At 56.8% G+C, this 17,136-nt stretch overlaps 1 protein-coding gene across 8 annotated transcripts in view; it reads right to left on the bottom strand.

The window, feature by feature from the left end:
- TUBGCP6 (tubulin gamma complex component 6) overlaps positions 1-17,052 on the bottom strand; it is a 30,955-nt gene extending 13,903 nt beyond the window's left edge. For 3 of the 8 annotated variants that reach the window (XR_004039206.2, XM_060307046.1, XM_060307048.1), the window contains exons 1-13: positions 16,131-17,051; positions 15,099-15,262; positions 11,215-11,425; positions 5,693-5,866; positions 4,570-4,691; positions 3,730-3,808; positions 3,509-3,618; positions 3,210-3,301; positions 2,977-3,116; positions 1,836-1,985; positions 1,171-1,252; positions 998-1,086; positions 804-919 (exon numbers count right to left, since the gene is read on the bottom strand). Coding sequence is in view for 6 of the 8 variants with exons in the window: in XM_060307046.1 (XP_060163029.1) it covers positions 804-919; positions 998-1,086; positions 1,171-1,252; positions 1,836-1,985; positions 2,977-3,116; positions 3,210-3,301; positions 3,509-3,618; positions 3,730-3,808; positions 4,570-4,691; positions 5,693-5,866; positions 11,215-11,425; positions 15,099-15,262; positions 16,131-16,871 (2,270 nt within the window). In the remaining 2 variants the exon portion in view is untranslated. Of the gene's footprint in view, positions 1-803; positions 920-997; positions 1,087-1,170; positions 1,253-1,835; positions 1,986-2,976; positions 3,117-3,209; positions 3,302-3,508; positions 3,619-3,729; positions 3,809-4,569; positions 4,692-5,692; positions 5,867-11,214; positions 11,426-15,098; positions 15,263-16,130 lie in introns of all 8 variants that reach the window. The other 5 variants (XM_030855513.2, XM_060307044.1, XM_060307047.1 and 2 more) reach the window with 3 other exon arrangements.
- Positions 17,053-17,136: the final 84 nt, after the last annotated feature.

Raw genomic sequence — 17,136 nt, 5'->3', positions numbered from 1 at the left:
GGTGCAGTGTAAACATTTTATTTGCTTCATTCAAAGCTGGCCTGGCATGTTAACACCCAACGATTTTGATCCTCTCGCCATCAGGAACTGGTTTCAAACCTGGACCGGCCATTTTTAATTCGGTTGTCACAGGCCAGAGACACAGCCTCTACACCTAGTTTCCTCCTCGTGTGAACAGGTGAATAATGTCTACTCACACACACACACACACACACACGTGTGTACACACAAGACAGCACGGATGCACGGGCACAGGCATACACGCACTCATCACTTGCTGGCTCAGTCACAGCTCCATAAACCGCCCCCAAGGTCAGGACAACTGAGACCCCGAGACGGTGAGCAGGAAGGGACAGCCCCTCCCACAAAGGGCCCCCCTTCGAGATGCCAGCTCTGCTGCCAGCTTATGGGAAATGCAGGGGAGGGCGGGACAAGCTGATGGCACAGCAAGAGACAGACTCGCAGATACTGTGCTGGAGAAATTCCTGTTTCTCTGTCAAACTGCTAACAGGTTTAAGAAAAAATTAGAAAAACAGGAGCTGTTTAACTTAAAAGAAACAAAGAGACAGAGAGGCGACAGGAACACAGTGTGTGCCCCAACCCTGAACCCGAGTCCACACAAACCGACCGCAAGGAGACCTTCTGAGCTCAGACCACTACTCTTCCGGCCTGAACGTACACCTGCAAGGTGTCAAAATAAAAGGTAAAGGCCCATCAAAGATCAAACGAGCCACGGTGTCCCCACGGTGCCCTCGTCCCAGGGAGGCCGACCCGGAGTGGCCACTACGCCCGCGGCCACCTACCTGGCCTTCCTCTCCAGCTGCTCCTCCAGGGCCTTCAGCCTCCTCTGCCGGTCCCGGAGCTCACGGGCGTAGCTGAAGTCATCATCCAGCTCCTCCTGCCTGGCCGCCCGGCGGCGCTGCACAACACCCCCGGCGGCCCCGCTGGTGAAGCCGCCTCCCCGAGCCTGTGCCACCCCCGGGCCAACCCCACCCACCTCCTGGTCCTTCACAAACTGCTCCTTCAGCCTCTGAAACTGCTCTCGCTTCTGGGCATCCAAGGCCATCCGCTCAGACAGCTGCCGATCTGCGACAAGACAGTAAGGGGCATGTTATGAGGAGCCCCAGCAGGCAGCCCCCCGACGCAGAGGGGGACCCGAGCCACACGCACCGCTGAGCGCGCTCAGGACCCTGGACGCCGCTTCCCGGGCCTGGACGATTAATTCTTGTTTTGCAATTTCCATTCGTAATTCCTGAAAAAGACCACCATTGATTGACGCATCTAATCCTCCCTCCCATGCCCCTGGGATGGCCTGGGAGAGGGGTCCGCTCAGACCCTGGGTGGGCTCTGGGGGCACGGTGCCCACCCCACACAGTGGTGAGGCTGGTTCCCAGGCAATCGATACGCTCTCCCAGAGCAATCTGGAGCCAAGACCCCAGGCCTGTATGCCCACCCTGAAGGGGACGGGCTTCCCTGCGGGGACGGAGGGCCAGGCCAGGCCGCCCCAGCAGGGTGTACAGCCTCCTCTGCACCTCCAACGCTCACCCCCGCCACTTGCTCTCTGGGGTCTGCCCAGCCCACATCTCCCTGCTGCCCACCAGGTGCCGGGCCAGGAAGGACTTTCCATCAAACCCCTCCCCAGGCCACAGGAGGCGCAAAGCTTGGGCCCCAGTACACCTGCCCCTCCTGAGCAGGAGGGGAGCCCACTGTCCAGCCCAAGCTGGGAGGAGGGGGAGAGGCGCAAGGAACCCTGGGAGGAGAGGGAGGCGCAAGGAACCCTGGGAGGAGAGGGAGGTGCAAGAAAAGGCCCGTGGCCCAAGGCGCCCCTCCCTCACCTTCTCCTCCTTGCTGATGGAGCTGTGGCGCGCCACCCTCTCCATCCGGCCCACGTAGATGGCACAGTCCTTCTCGATGTCCTTCAGCTCCTCGAGGGAGAATATCACCGAGACACGAGGGACCGGGACATCGGAGCAGCAGAGGTAATGCTGCCGAGGAGGGAGGACCTGCCGTGAGCCCGGAGGCACGCAGACCCACACCCCTCTCGGCCTCCCTGTTTCTGGCGACCCACGCGGACAGCCTGCTTCCTCGGACACCCTGCACTCCTCGCTGGCATCCTCCACGGCTCCAGGACATCACAGGCTGGGCGGGTTTCCGCCCAGGCCAAGGCTGCCCTGTGGCAGAAGCCAGGTCTGCCTCCCACAAATAACACTTCAGAAGAAGCTGCCCAGAGCCGGACACGCCCACACGCACTTCCTAAGGTCAGCTCAGACAGGACTGCCCCAGCCGCCACGCCCTCCCCCCAGGGCCGAGCCCACCATGTCGTCCAACCTCTGGGCTGCTCCTGGGGCCTCACCAGTATGAGTCTCCTCCCCTGCATGGGACGCTCCCACCCAGCCCTGAGCCTGTCCTGGCCGCTCCAGTCTGATCTCAGCCCTGCACTCGGCCGGCTGCTGCCCCCTGATCCAGCCTGCACTCGGCGGTTCCACTGCCAGGAACCCCCAGGTCCACACGCCTGGCCAGCCTGCTCGGACATCAGACAGCACCTCCAGGCAGAGGCTGCCGGTCCACACCCCACCACTGCCACCCGGCCATCTTCCGCAGAGCCTCAGCCGCACGGAGCGCGGCCAAGCCCTGTGAGCGCTGCACAAGACCCCCTGGGTCCACCTGCCTGGCGACGCAGCCCATCCCTGCCCTGCCGGGGCGGTTTCCAATGCAGAGGAGGGCAGGGAGGAGCCCGCTGCCCCCCGGCCTCTGAAACGCCCTCGGCTCTCCTCCCGTCTGAACGAGCGCCCAGAAACTCAACCGAAGTTGAGCTCGTGAAGCTCTCAAGGGAAACTGAGGGAGAGGTCACCACGACCCCTGCTCCAACACAGCTGACCCAGAGCTAAGGACAGATCACCAGGCCGCAGGGGGCCGGGGGCTGGCACACGGCGAGCAGGCAGCACCCTGCGGGGGGCGCGTGCCAGCCGCCCTCACCCGGGGGCAGCAGAGCTTCAGCAGGTTGATGGTCTTCCCGCAGACATACACGTCGTGGGCGACGTGCCTCAGGAACACGGGGACGCAGTCCTCCACCTCTTTGGAAATAAGTACGTAGCCGTGGGTCCAGTAAAACTTATCTACGTGCGGGACGAGACAGCCGGGTCTGAGTCCAACCACGGCCCCGACCCGCCGAGGGTGTGGGGTCCCGGCCGCAGCCGGCCGCCACCTACCTCTGAAGCCCAAGTACTCGTGGTTCACCTGGATCATGAACTCGCCGTAAACGTCTCTGAAGACCCCACTGTACACCCAGTCGTGGATGAACCTGCCAGGGTGGGTGGGCCAGTGGTGAGGTGGGTGGCACCCACGGGGGTAGACAGCTGCGCCCCGGTGCCCACAGTCCGAACCCCCCATCGTGCCCTCCCCGTGCCACCCCAATCTCTGATCCCTGCGCTGAGCAGGCGCCCCGACGCGAGGACGAGCTCGAACGTGTTAGGGCTGAGCGGGGCCCCGACCCCATGCCGGCCCCCACCGCGTGTAGGGCTCGCAGCTGGTCTTCAGCAGAGACAGCAGGACCGGGTAGTGCTCGTTGCTGCAGTTATCCAGGGCCTCCTGGTAGAGGTAGGAGAGCAGCTTCACCCCCTGGAGGCGGCAAGAGGAGGGCTCAGCGCACACGGCACAGGCAGCAGGCGGGGAGCCCTGCCCGTCCCGTGGGGCTGGCCAGGCCCACACCCGGCAGGAACCCAGACTCACAGTGGGGAACGCAGCCCCGGGCGCTCCGCCCCCAGCACCCAGGAGTCCAGTGCCGACACCGCAGAGCTCAGCCAGGTACCTGGACACACAGGCCGGTGAGACCAGGTGAGCAGAACACGTCCCAGGCCCTACTCTGCCTGTCCAGATGGTCTGGCTTTAAAACCACCTGCACCTCAAGGACCTCAGGTGTGAGCCTCCTACCGGGCCCCTCCCAGGGCACCCCACGCAACGCCACCTCCTCCCCAGGTCTGGCCAAGACTGAATCCCCCTGAGTCCACAACCCTTCCCCAAACCTGCCACTATCCGGCCTCCCCCAGGCTGCCACCTCCTCTGCCCTGGATGGCTGCCAAGTCCCCCCTGGGCCCCTCGCCCCCAACACCCCGCTTCAGGCCGTGCTCCACACGTCAGCACAGCCCGACAGCACCCTCCAGATGCCCCCAGGCTCCCATCTCCAGCCCCAGGACCTCCACACTCCTGCCCCTCTGCCTGCAAGAACTCCTCTCCCACTGAGCCCCTCAGCCCGCCCCAGCCCCCCACTTTGCCTTCTCCAGGTGGCACCTGCCAGCAGCCCTTGGCCTGGCATTTACTAACTGGCTCCTGGGTGCCAGGGGCCGGGTCTGTCTGTAGGCACCCTGTGTGCCTGTCAGGCAGGAGCCCCCGATCCTGGGCAGGGCCTGCATTGTGGGCTGCCAACAGACAGCGCCCAGCACCTCGTGAACTCAGCTGGGTCAAGGGGCTGTCCAGACGCCTACCAGGAGGGCTGTTTTCATGGCCGCCCACCACCCAGCAAGCCCCACACCTGCCCCTGTCCAGCTACCAGGCTGCCGTGCTGAGGCTCACCTGAGCTGCCGGCCCAGTTTCTTGAAGAGAAAGGCAATGGTGAGGAGGCTCAGGGTGGGCGGGGTGGAGAGCACACAGGCCCGGTAGTACTGCAGGTACCTCCTCAGGCCGCTGGTGAAGGCCTGCGGGGCAGGGGGCAGGGGGCTGGGAGGAGGACGGCTAGGCACTTGGGGAACTGCCACCAAGCTCAGAACCAGAGGACAAGCCGGTGCAGGCAAAAGGCAGGGCTTCCACCCCCAACCCTGGGGCTCCGTGTTCCAAGGAACGGGCATCTGTGGGTCACGTGCGGACACCGAGCCTGGCCGGAGCCCGAGGCCACTGCAAATCCTGTCCCCGCAGCCAGGGCCAGCTGCACCGGGAAACCGGACCCTGCGGATCCCAAGCAGCTGGGCTCTGTGCACAGACGCCAGCCCTCAGAGGGTCTCTGGCTGCTCAGATCACTGGGGTCTCGAGGACACACGTGTCCTGGGCAGCCACAGCAGTATGGCCCCAGCTCAGCTCATGCCGTTCCAGGAGGTCTGCGTGGAACACTCCAGAACAAACGTCAGGCACCCCCCAGCAAGGAGACAGCTGTCCCGCCCTCACACCCCAGAGAGCCGACACATCAGTCCTGTCTTGGTTTCCTTCTGCCCTCCTAGCCCCACTGTGACCCATCCTAGAACCTGAGCCTCGTCACGTCACCCCAGCAGCCCCGCTGCGTTGCCCGCACCCTTCTCTCAGTCTGGATGCCCCTCCCACGCAGCTGCCCCCGCTGCCCTGGGGGCTGTTGCCAGCGAATGGGCCAAAGACAAGGCTTTCAAGAGGACCTGGTTCAGCCCCACGCCAGGGACCCAGTGGGGAACAGGCAGCATGGGCCCAACCCACACCGCCTGGCCTGCCCCCGGGGCCCCCAGCACTGGCCACACCTGCCTCGCACTCTCTCGTGGCCCCAACATGTCTGCCCCAGGTTTCCAGTGAAGTGACGGGCCAGGTAAGACGTAATCGCCGGCCACCCCATTCCTGAAGGGCAACTGACGGATTTGGGACATCACCGAGGAGAACACCGTTTGTACTCAGAGGCCCTGGTGCAGGACCTGTGGACAGCTCTCAGGCACACCTGCAGCAGCATGAGGCGGGGCCGTACCTGGAACACGAGGCCCTCGCTGCACGAGGAGTCCAGCACAGGCTGCAGAGAGAAGTGGCTCAGGCGCGCATAGTGGGTCCCGCACTCAGCCACCTCCGAGAGGAGGCTGCTAATGCTCTCGGGGGATGCTCCTGAGACGTGGACACCCTGCTTCACCGTGAAGGCCTGCGCTGGCTGGACAGGACGAAGGCGGGGGTCACTGGGGCCGGGCATCCAGAGCCAGTGTGGTGCTGCATCCCGTTCCACCCATGCACCCAACCACAGCACTGCCCACAGCACCCCCAAGACCAGGGGCCCCGACCCAGATACACACACAGGAAAGGGCGCAGGAGGCAGAAGGCCTTCCAGGCTACCTGAGGGGTGCACACAGACACCTGCTTGGGGCTGGGGCTGTGAGAAAGTGCTTGCCGTTAGATCAGGCACCTGTCCTGAGGAAATAATGGAAAAGGCACACAGACACCTGCCATGGCGTGTTCCCCACAATATGGTTTACAACCGCAGAGCACGGAAACAACCTAAGAGAGGGCTGACTGCAACCACACTTGTGGGATGCAGTGAAAGCTGTGTGAACAGGAAAACGTACAGCTGCAGGTACCTGCGCTGAAAAGAAGGTCTCAAATAAATACCCACACTGTACACCTTAATGAAATAGAAAAAGAGCAAATGAAACCCAAGGCTAACGGAAGAGAAACAATAAAATAGGGAATAGAGGGGCTTCCCTGGTGGCGCAGGGGTTAAGCATCAGCCTGCCAGTGCAGGGGACACGGTTTGAGCTCTGGTCCGGGAACATCCCACGTGCTGTGGAGCTACTGAGCCTGCGCACCACAAATACCGTGCTCCGCAACGAGATAGGCCACCGCTATAAGAAGCCCACGCACCACAACGAAGAGTAGCCCCCGACTGCCACAACTAGAGGAAGCCTGCGCACAGCAACGAAGACCCAACACAGCCTTAAATTAATTCATTCATTAATTAATTGGAAAAAAATAGGCTGGGACCAGCACAACACCTCCCAACAAGATAATAAATGTTAACGTCATGTGAATTTTACAATTTAAAGAAAATAAAATCAACAAAAACCCCGAAATGAAAAGTCCAACACCATATGGCTTCACTGGTAAATCCTACCAAACAATTAAAGAACTACCACCAGTTATTCTTAAACTCTTCCAAAAATTAAAGAGGAGGGAACACTTCCTAATTCTAAGAGGCCAGTATTGCCCTGATGCCAAAGCAAGATAAAGACATTACAAGGAAAAGACTACAGGCCAACATCCCTTACGAACACAGATGCAAAACTCCTTGATAATATATTAACAAACTGAATCTATCAGCATGTTAAAGGATTATACACCATGACCACGTGGGTTTTATCTCAGCAATGCAAGGGCAGTTCAACATACAAAAATCAATGTAGGGACTTCCCTGGTGGCGCAGTGGTTAAGAATCCCCCTGCCGATGCAGGGGACACGGGTTCGAGCCCTGGTCTGGGAAGATCCCACATGCCACAGAGCAACTAAGCCCGTGTGCCGTAACTACTGAGCCTGCACTCTAGAGCCCGCAAGCCACAACTACTGAGCCCGCATGCCACAACTACTGAAGCCCGCACGCCTAGAGCCCATGCTCCGCAGCAAGAGAAGCCACTGCAATGAGAAGCACGCGCACCGCAATGAAGAGTAGCCCCCGGCTTTCCACAGCTAGAGAAAGCCCACACGCAGCAATGAAGACCCGAGGTAGCCAAAAATAAATAAATGAATAAATTTATTTTTAAAAAATCAATGTAATACACATTAATAGAACGAAGGAAAAAATTAGATATGATCATCTCAGCAGATGCAAAAAAACCAACCGACAAAACTCAATACTCTTTCATGATGAAAACACTCAATAAACTAGGAAAAGAATGGAACTTTCTCAACAGGATAAAGGCCACGTGTGAAAAACCCACAGCTTACGTGACACTCAGTGGTGAGAGACTGAAAGCTTTCCCCCGAGGATAAGGAACAAGGCAAGGATGGCTGTTTTCACCACTTCTGTTCAACATAATACTGGAAGTCCCAGCCAGAGCAATTAGGCAAGAAGAAGCAATTTTAATATCCAAATTGGAAAGGAAGAAGAAAATTATCTGTCTGCAGATAACATGATCTTATATACAGAAAACACTAAAGAATCTACAAAACACCTGTTAGAGCTAATAAAGGAATTCAGCAAAGTTCCAGGATATGAAATCAACAAACAAAAATCAGTCGTATTTCTATACACTTGCAACGAACAAGCCAAATAAAGGAAACTAAGAAAACAATTCCAGTTACTAGTGTAACATAAGAATAAAATCCTTAAGAAAGAAACTTAACTGAGAAGGCAAAAGACTTGTTACAGTGAAAACTAGAAAACATCGCTGAAAGAAATTAAAGACCTAAATAAACGCGAAGACACCCAACGTTCACGGACTGGAATGTCTAGTAATGTTAGGATAATAATACACCCAGGGAATTCCCTGGCTGTCCAGTGGTTAAGACTCAGCACTTCCACTGCAGGGGGCACAGGTTCAAGCCCTGGTCAGGGAACTAAGATCCCACATGCTGTGTGGTGTGGCCAAAAATAATAATAATAATACACCCAAATCGATCTGTGGATTCAATGCAATGCCTATCAATATCCCAATGGTGTTTTTAGCAGAAATAGGAAAAACCATCCTAAAATTCATAATGGTATTGCAAGGGGCCCTGAATAACCACAGCAATCTTAAAAAAAAGTTGTAAAACTCACACCTCCCAAGGTCAAAACTTCCTACAAAGTTACAGTAATCAAAACAGTGTAGAACGTGGGGAGTTCCCTGCTGCCCTAGTGGTTAGGACTCGGCGCTCTCACTGCCGTGGGCCGGGTTCAATCCTTGGTTTGAACTGAGATCCCGCAAGCTGCGCAGCACGGTACCCCAAAAAAACAGAACACTGTAGTACTGACATTAGGACAGACATGAAGACCAGTGGAACAGAACAGAGGCCAAAAATAAACACTCACATATACGGTCAATTAATGCATAAGGATACCAAGACCATACAAATGGGGAAAGAACAGTCTTTTCAACAAATGGTGCTCGGTAAACAGACTATCCACATGCAAAAGATTTGAGTTGGACCCTCCCCCTGCACTTGAGTTAATACAAAATTAACTCAAACTTGATCAAATATCTAAACTTAAGAGCTAAAACAATAAACTCTTAGAAGGAAACATAGAGGCCTTGAATTTGGTGATTTCTCAAATATGACACCAAAGGTACAAGCAACAAAAGAAAGAAAAAGAAAACCTGAACTTCATCAGAATTAAAAACTTTTGTACTTCAAAGGATACTATCAAGAGAATGAAAAAACAACCTACAGAATGGGAGAAAATATTTGCAAATCATATATCTGATAAGGGATTACTATCCACAATATATAAAGAACTCCAACTCAACGGCCCAATTCAAAAAAGGGCAAAGGACATGTGAGGACACAGTAAGAAAGCCGCTGTCTGAAAGCCAAGGAGAAAGGCCTCAGGAGAAATTAATCCTGCAAGCACCTTAATATTGTACCTCCGGCATCCAAAACTATGGGAAAATACATTTCCGTTCTCTAAACCCAAAAACAACCAAACAAAAAAAAGGCAAAGGACCAAAATAGACATTTCTTCAAAAAAGACAAGCCCATGAAAAAATGCTCGGGACTTCCCTGGTGGCGCAGTGGTTAAGAATCCACCTGCCAACGCAGGGGACACGGGCTGGAGCCCTGGTCCAGGAAGATCCCACATGCCATGGAGCAAATAAGCCCGTGTGACACAACTACTGAGTCTGTGTGCCACAACTACTGAAGCCCGTGCGCCTAGAGCCCATGCTCCACAACAAAAGAAGCCACTGCGGGCTTCCCTGGTGGCGCAGTGGTTGAGAGTCCGCCTGCCGATGCAGGGGACGGGGAAGATCCCACATGCTGGGGAGCAGCTGGGCCCGTGAGCCATGGCCGCTGAGCCTGCACGTCCGGAGCCTGTGCTCCACAACGGGAGAGGCCACAGCAGTGAGAGGCCTGCATACCGCAAAAAAAAAAAAAAAAAGAAGCCACCGCAATGAGAAGCCTGTGCATCGCAACGAAGAGTAGCCCTGCTCGCCGCAACTTGAGAAGGCCTGCACAGAGCAATGAAGACCCAACGCAGCCAAGAATTAATTAATTAAAAACAAAAAGGGAAAAAAATCTTAAAAAAAATAAATGCTCAGTATCATTAGCCATGATGGAAATGCAGATCTAAACTACAATGAGATACCACTTCACACCTGCTGGGGTGGCTACTATTTACCAAAAAAGGGGTGGGGGGATAAGTACTGGTAAGGACGCAGAAAGACTGAAACCCCAGGCCACTGCTGGAGGGAGTGTGAAAGTTAAACGTATACCATATGACCCCTGCAATTACTGCAATTCCACTCCTAGGAATATACCCAAATGAGCTAAAAGCTGGGACTCAACAGATTCTCGTGCACCCATGTTCACACAGCACTATTCACAACAGCCAAAAGGTGAAATCCATACAAGTGTCCATCAACGTGATGAATGGATAGCAAGTGCGGTCTATATACGCATGGAGCACTTCTCAGCCTTAAAAGGAGGAAATTCTGACACTGCTTAGAGCATGAATGAACCCTGAGAACGTTATGCTGAATGAAATAAGTCAGACACAAAAGGACAAACGCTGTATGATTCCACTCATATGAGGAAAATCACAGAGACAGGAAGTAGAAAGGTGGGTACCGTGGGCTGGGGGAGGGGGAAATGGGGAGTCAGTGTTTAATGAGGACAGAGTTTCAGTTTGGGAAGATGAAAAATTTTGGAAACAGACAGTGGGATGATTACACAACATTGTGAACATAATTAATGCCACTGAATAGTACACTTGATAGTGGGTAAGATGGTAAATTTTAAGTTACGTCTGTGTTACCACAATCTTAAAAGGGTGGAGAGGGCTGCTTCCCCTCCACAGAGAAGGGCCATTCACACAACAGAACACTATGAGGCCACGAACGCGGAGTCGGAACAGCGTCCCAGAGGGCATCCCAGCACCAGGACCGCCTAGAGTCGGCTGGAGCGCGTCTGCGCCAAGCCCAGGACGTGCTTCTAGCACACGCTCCACCTGAGAACAGCCCTGGGAAGTACACTGAAGACACAGAGAGACCGGGCACAGGACAAGGGAAGCATGTGCAGAGCAACACATACAAAAGGCCCCACCCCCCCCACCCCCCACCCCCGCCCGCACTTCTCGAGGATCCACGGAAACTGGTACATTTCTCTTCTTTCACTGACGGCAAGAAATATCTTACTTTTATTCAGTTTTTAAAAGGATGTTAATGAATTAATACTTTTTAGAACTGAAACGAAAAGACAATCACCAGGCAGGCGGCCAAGTGGGCTTCCCGACCACACGCCACCCTGGACTCCGTGGCCGCTGCCCTCCCCCTCCCACCCAGCGCCCAGGTGTGTCACGTGTGAGCATGTCCTTACCTGGCAGAGGGAAAACGTGGCGGACACGACCCCAATCAGGATGTTGAGCGCATCCTTCACCAGCTCGCACTCCTTCACCAGGACGGGCTGCGGGGCTTGCAGGAGGCCCCCGCCCAGCACCTGCAGCCCTGCTTGGCAGAGCCGGCAGGACCTGTCGAAGGCGGCCCTTCCGGCCTCGGTGAGGTAGGGCTCCTCTCGGTGGCCAGGCGGGCTGTGGGGGACAGAGGGGGGCAGCGAGTGGACGTGAACAGAAGGCGGGACAAAGCGGTTCAACAGCATAAAACGTCTAAGACCAGGTGTGACTCCCCACGGCCCCCAGCCCTCCAGCAGCGCCCGGCAGGCCCTCAGACGGCGCCACGCAGACAGGGTCCGGAAGCAGCAGCACACGCCCGCCCCGCCCAGCGCCTCCGGGCACACGGCGGTCCTCCGGCTGCCCACCGGCTCGCGACGGCCTCTACATGGGAAACAACACCCAAGCCTGGAGCAGAACATTAACAACAGCGCACGTGTCCATTGCCAGAGGAGTGGAGAAGGACGCGATCCGTCCACACGAGGGAACTATTATCCAGCCTTAAAAAGAAAGGAAATTCTGACACAACGTGTCAGATGCTACAACACAGAGGAACCCTGAGGGCGTGACGCTGTGATACAAGCCAGTCACAAGACAACAAGTACTGAGTGACCCCACTCCTGTGGGGTCCCTAAAGTAATCACAACCACAGAGACAGAAAGGAGAAGGGTGGGGGCCAGAGGCTGGGGGAGGGGGAGGGGGAGTGAGTGTGTAATGGGGACCGAGCCTCAGTTTGGAGAATGAAACAGTTCTGGAGACGGATGGTGGTGATGGTCACACCACGTGAATGTCCTTAATGCCACTGAACCGTACACTTAAAAAGGGTTAAGATGGGGCTTCCCTGGTGGCGCAGTGGTTGAGAGTCCACCTGCTGATGCAGGGGACGCGGGTTCATGCCCCGGTCCGGGAAGATCCCACATGCCGCAGAGCAGCTGGGCCCGTGAGCCATGGCCGCTGAGCCTGCGCGTCCGGAGCCTGTGCTCCGCAACGGGAGAGGCCACAACGGTGAGAGGCCCGCGTACCGCAAAAAAAAAAAAAAAAAGGCTTAAGATGATAAATTTTACGTTATGTGCATTTTATCACCCTCCCCCCACAAAAGCACAAAGAATGTACAGAGGAAAAAGTCTCCTGAAATTCCAGGAGAAATCAGGCCAGCTGGGTCTCACAGAGGGTGGCTCTGGGCACACATCCACCCCTGAGGTCTTTGCCTATGGGGGTCCTGTAGGAAGTTCAGGAACTACCAGTGTCTGCCCAGCCCGGTCACACTGTTCAAAAGAGGCCAAAAAGACAGTATCACTTCTCTCTTTTTTTTTTTTTGTGGACTGGGGCACGAAGCCGTGTTCCCTGCATCGGCAGGTGGACTCTCAACCACTGCGCCACCAGGGAAGGCCAGTATCACTTATTAAACATTCCTTTGGAAACCACCAACCCTACTGAAAGTATGAAAGAACTGTTCTTTAAAATCCACTGGAAAGAGTAATTTCTCAATAAAAGGAACCCGAGAAAAATCTCAGAACTTGTCAAAACCAAAAATGCTTTTTAACGAACACTGCACCATAATGCGCTCCTTCCCTCACTCACCAAGTGTCTGAGAGCAGCGGCCAGAGCAGGACAAGCCCAGTCCTCATGGGGCAGGTGCGCGGACACAAGCTACAAGGAGGCGCGACTCACCGCCCATGACACGGGTCCCAGAGGGACCCGAGACACTGGTCAGGAAGGCCCTGGGAGCAAGGCCACACCTGGAGCAGTGTCCCTGGCGGAGGGAGCGGCCTGTGTGAAAGCCCAGAGACAGGAAGAGAAAGGGGCCAGGTGCTCGGGGCTCAGTGTGGGGAGGGCGAGGGCAGGGGCTGGCGGTCCACAGTCCAGATGGGGAGGCCATGAGGCATGGCAGGCGGAGTGGCGGTGCACCTATGATTTCCATCCCTGGAAAGTGGTACTGGCCGAGTGGAGGACAGCCTGAGTGGGCAGGAGAAGCGGGCAGGACGGTCCTGAGTGCCCCGATCAGCAGGTGGGGCCCAGCCGGGCCACGACACCAGCCCACACTCCCTTGGGGCAGGAAGAGCTCGAGGAAAGGAGGAGACTCGGACCTCCAGGGTCCTTCCGAATGGCCCTCCAGGGGGTCCCCCGGGGGATGCATGTGCTGCAAGCACCACCCCACTGCGCACGAGTGCTAGGCTCCTGCCCACCCTTCCAGGGCCAACTCCCGACCACTGTGGCCACACGACCCTTTCAGTGGCTCAGAGCTGAGGGAGGAGAGTCCATGAAGGAAAACAAACTCACACTTGGACCCACAGAGAACTTGGCCTTTAACATCAATGAAACCACTTCCTCAGAAAGGGCGACAGACACAGAGGACTCCTGGCAGCAGGGAGACCGACGCTGGCTCACAGGGTGAGGCACAGGGGCAGGGGTCCTCTGGGGGTTCTCAAGGAGAGGGCAGAGCTCACAATCCAGGGGCTGCAGGTGGACAGGGCGCCGCAACTGCCCATTCGTCAGAGCTCCCGGCAGGAAACTAGTAGGCGGCTGGGATTCAACTGCAACAAGTTCCCGAGATTCTCCAAATGAACTCGAGTGACAGGCCTCAGGGGTTGGGGCAGCAGGTTACGATGGAGCAGGCAGTGGAAGAGCTTTGGGGGAGTGAGCTCAGGCCGTGCCCAGCCACGAGCTGGCCGGGCGTCTCCTGCGGGAGCGCGGGGCACAGGCTATCGCACTGGCTGCCGTCCTCCTGGAAGGGACACCGCAAGGTACTCCTCACGCTGGAGCTGTGGGGCCAGTTCTGCTTTCGGGGGACACTGAGGGGATTAAGCGCATTCAGAAAAAGGGACGAGGATGTTGACCAGCTGAGCAACCATGTCTCCTGAACAGTGACCTGCAAAACTGAGCCTAGCAAAGTGGGAACTGGTAATTGAAATACCACTAGCGAATATTTACAAAAGAAAGGAGTAGCTGCCTGACGGCCAGTGCTTAGACTCGTGAGGGGTTAGCAAACAGCGGAGCGACTAGATTTGCTCTGTGCACACAAGACAGGGCAAAGACTTAACAGGAAGTCCCAGAGCAGAGAAGCCCCTCAAAGACAAGACAACCACCAAAACCGACGGTGCCTGGGGGAATCCATGTGGGGGAAGATGACCACGCCAGGAAAGCGACCCCAGCAGGAGCAGGGCCCACACAGCATCCCCGAGGGCGTGCTCACCCTTGGGAGGCACTCGGCTCCCTGGGAACCCCACCTCGTTCACTCAGTGCTCCCCAAACTGGCATCCCACAAAAATGCCAGCAGATGAGATGCAACAAGAGGATCCCATGACCAAACATTTGGGAAATGTGTCCTCTACCCCCACTCTGGGAGGTTGCGAGACACCAGCACACTACAGACTGAGAGATCCTGTGTGCAGAGGCCGTGGACGGGAAGAGCATCTACCAGGGAAACACTGCGAGGACCGAACTTCTCACCAGAGGACCACCCTCAGTCGTTATAGACGTGAAGAACGTTCCCTCGTCAGCACCCCAAGCCCAGCACTGACCACACACCTCCGACTGGGAGCCACCGTGGCCAGGATGTAACTCAGTTGCCAACTGACCACTCGGACTGCGAAGTGCGATCTGCAGAAGTTACTGGTTCAGTGGGAACCTGCGTAGGCCCGAGAGCCCTCTCCGCCTGCACTTCTCTCAACCCCTCGGGCGCAGACAACTTGTACACAGCTTGACTGAAACTTGCAAGTTCCTAAACCCAACCACCTGGGCTCTCTGAGTAAAGGCCAGGTTCACCGGGGGCGGGGGGGGGGGCACTGTGCATTTTAAGGCAAAGCTCACGAACCATCCAACTTGCTCCCAGCACCTCCGCTTGCTGGCCTCGTAGGTGAGCACGGCGTCCCACAGGTCAATGTCTGGAGTCATGCCCGGCTCAGACTGGGAATCAGGAGTCAGATTGGATGCTGATTGAAACCCTTCATCTTCCGACTGATCCACACTCGAAGAGACCTAGAGGCCAAGGGAAAAGGACATTTCACCTGGACATGGTGTCTAGATTTCACCTGAGTGGGATGAGAGCTCCAGGGGCACTTCCACACGCTTCCATTTACTCTATGGGAAGAACCCGGCAGAACGTTTCTTCTATTTTCCTCAAGCACATAAGCAGTACACCATGTTTTCACCCCTAAGGAATCATTTAAGGAATTAAACTCATTCATTACCAATTCCCAATTTCACACAACACAAGCTTGCTGAGGCTTACGAGCCTCAAAATAACTTACAATGACATTTTTCACAAGATGTCTCCGATCTGGAAATTCCATTTTGGGGAACCCAGCATGAAAAAGTCACATAGACACAGAAAAACTCACGTCCGCCAAGATGTTTGCCACAGCATTACGGTTGAAAACAATCTAAATGCCTCACAGTAAGGGAATAACTGAACGATGACAGAACACCCTTTCAGCAAAGCCGCAAAATGCAAAGGCAAAAGAAAATTTACTAAATAACGGAAAAATCCCACCTTACCGGGAAAACAGCATATAACACTACACGAACAGCAGGAACAAATGTTTTTTGCCACCTATGGCTACTGAACACTTGAAACGCAGGAAAGAACCGGATTTATTTCATCTTCATGAACTTGAATTTAAACATCAACTCGAAGGCAAAAGAAGTGACTGAACAGTAAATACAAGAGGAAAGCGGCACGTGGCCGGGGGCTGCGCGGGAGGGGAGGGGGGTGGGGTGGGAGTCCCCACGGCTCAGCCGCCAGTGCTCCGAACTCCAGCTGTCCTCCTTTTGCCCCGATGGAAGGAAGGTCAAACGAGGCCCTTCCCAAGCCCGGGGAGCCGGAGGCAGGAAGCAAACACTCTACCTTGATGGCCAGTCCGGAGAGGTCTGCGCTGTCCGGCACCGGGGGCAGGTCCAGGCGGACGTCCAGGTCGGCCGTGCGGCTGTGCACCAGGGCTCCAAAGAGCGAGACGCGGGTGTCCCTCTCAAACCTGTCCCCGCAGGGGTCGCCATACGAGAAGAGCCCGACGGCGGGCAGGCCGGTGCCCGGCGCCGCCTCCATCACCTGCAGCGTCTTCCGGACCAGGTCCCGACACAGATACTCCTCTCCGGAGATGAGTGACCGCACGTCCGCCTCCAACCCGCTCAGGTCGGCGCAGTCGTAGCCGCCGTAGGGAACGTCTCTCCCGACGGGCCGGCTGTGCAGGAAGAAGTCCCGCCGGCGCCGCAGCATTCGCGGGGGCCCGCTGCCCGCCAGGCGCACCAGCAGGTCCAGCACGGATCCCAGCTCCGCCAGCGGCCGGCGATGCGCGGCCTCCAGCTCCTCCACCAACTCCTCCAGGCGGTCGGCCTCGGCGCCCAGGCCGCTCACTCGCAAGTCGAAGGACAGCATGAGGATCCTGTTTTTCACCGGGAGTCTCGGGAGGCCGGGCTGCAGCTTGCGGGTCTCATCTTGAAAGAGGCTCGTGAACAGAACGTTGTAGGCCACCCTCTTGAGGCTCTGCTTGGCCTTCTTGCGGCTCCCGCGGCGCTGGCCAGAGTGAGCCTTCGCGGCCGGCAGGAGGGCCTCGCACAGGTCGTCCACCAGCTGGGGGACGCTGGCCATGCCCCCTCCTCACGCCGGGCCCTGGAGCGCGGCCTGACTCGCCTTCTCGGGGCCCCGGAGAGGGGACGGCCGGCAGAGGCACCGCCGAGGACGGAGCGTGGGCCACACCAGCGCGCCCGCTCGCCTGCCGGATCCCCTCACCCCGGAGACAGCGCGCAGCCCCAGCTCCCGCCACCGCGTCACCGCCGCGCGACCAGCCAGACAGCCGGAGCAAGCGCACCGGAACTGCGTCACCTGGGAGGCGGGCGACACGCGCGGAGGGGGC

The sequence above is a fragment of the Globicephala melas genome, chromosome 10 (assembly GCF_963455315.2).
Source record: "Globicephala melas chromosome 10, mGloMel1.2, whole genome shotgun sequence".
Classification (NCBI taxonomy): Eukaryota; Metazoa; Chordata; class Mammalia; order Artiodactyla; family Delphinidae; genus Globicephala; species Globicephala melas.
The sequence above is the reverse complement of the archived record's forward strand: the minus strand, read 5'-3'. Positions and strand labels throughout refer to the sequence as shown.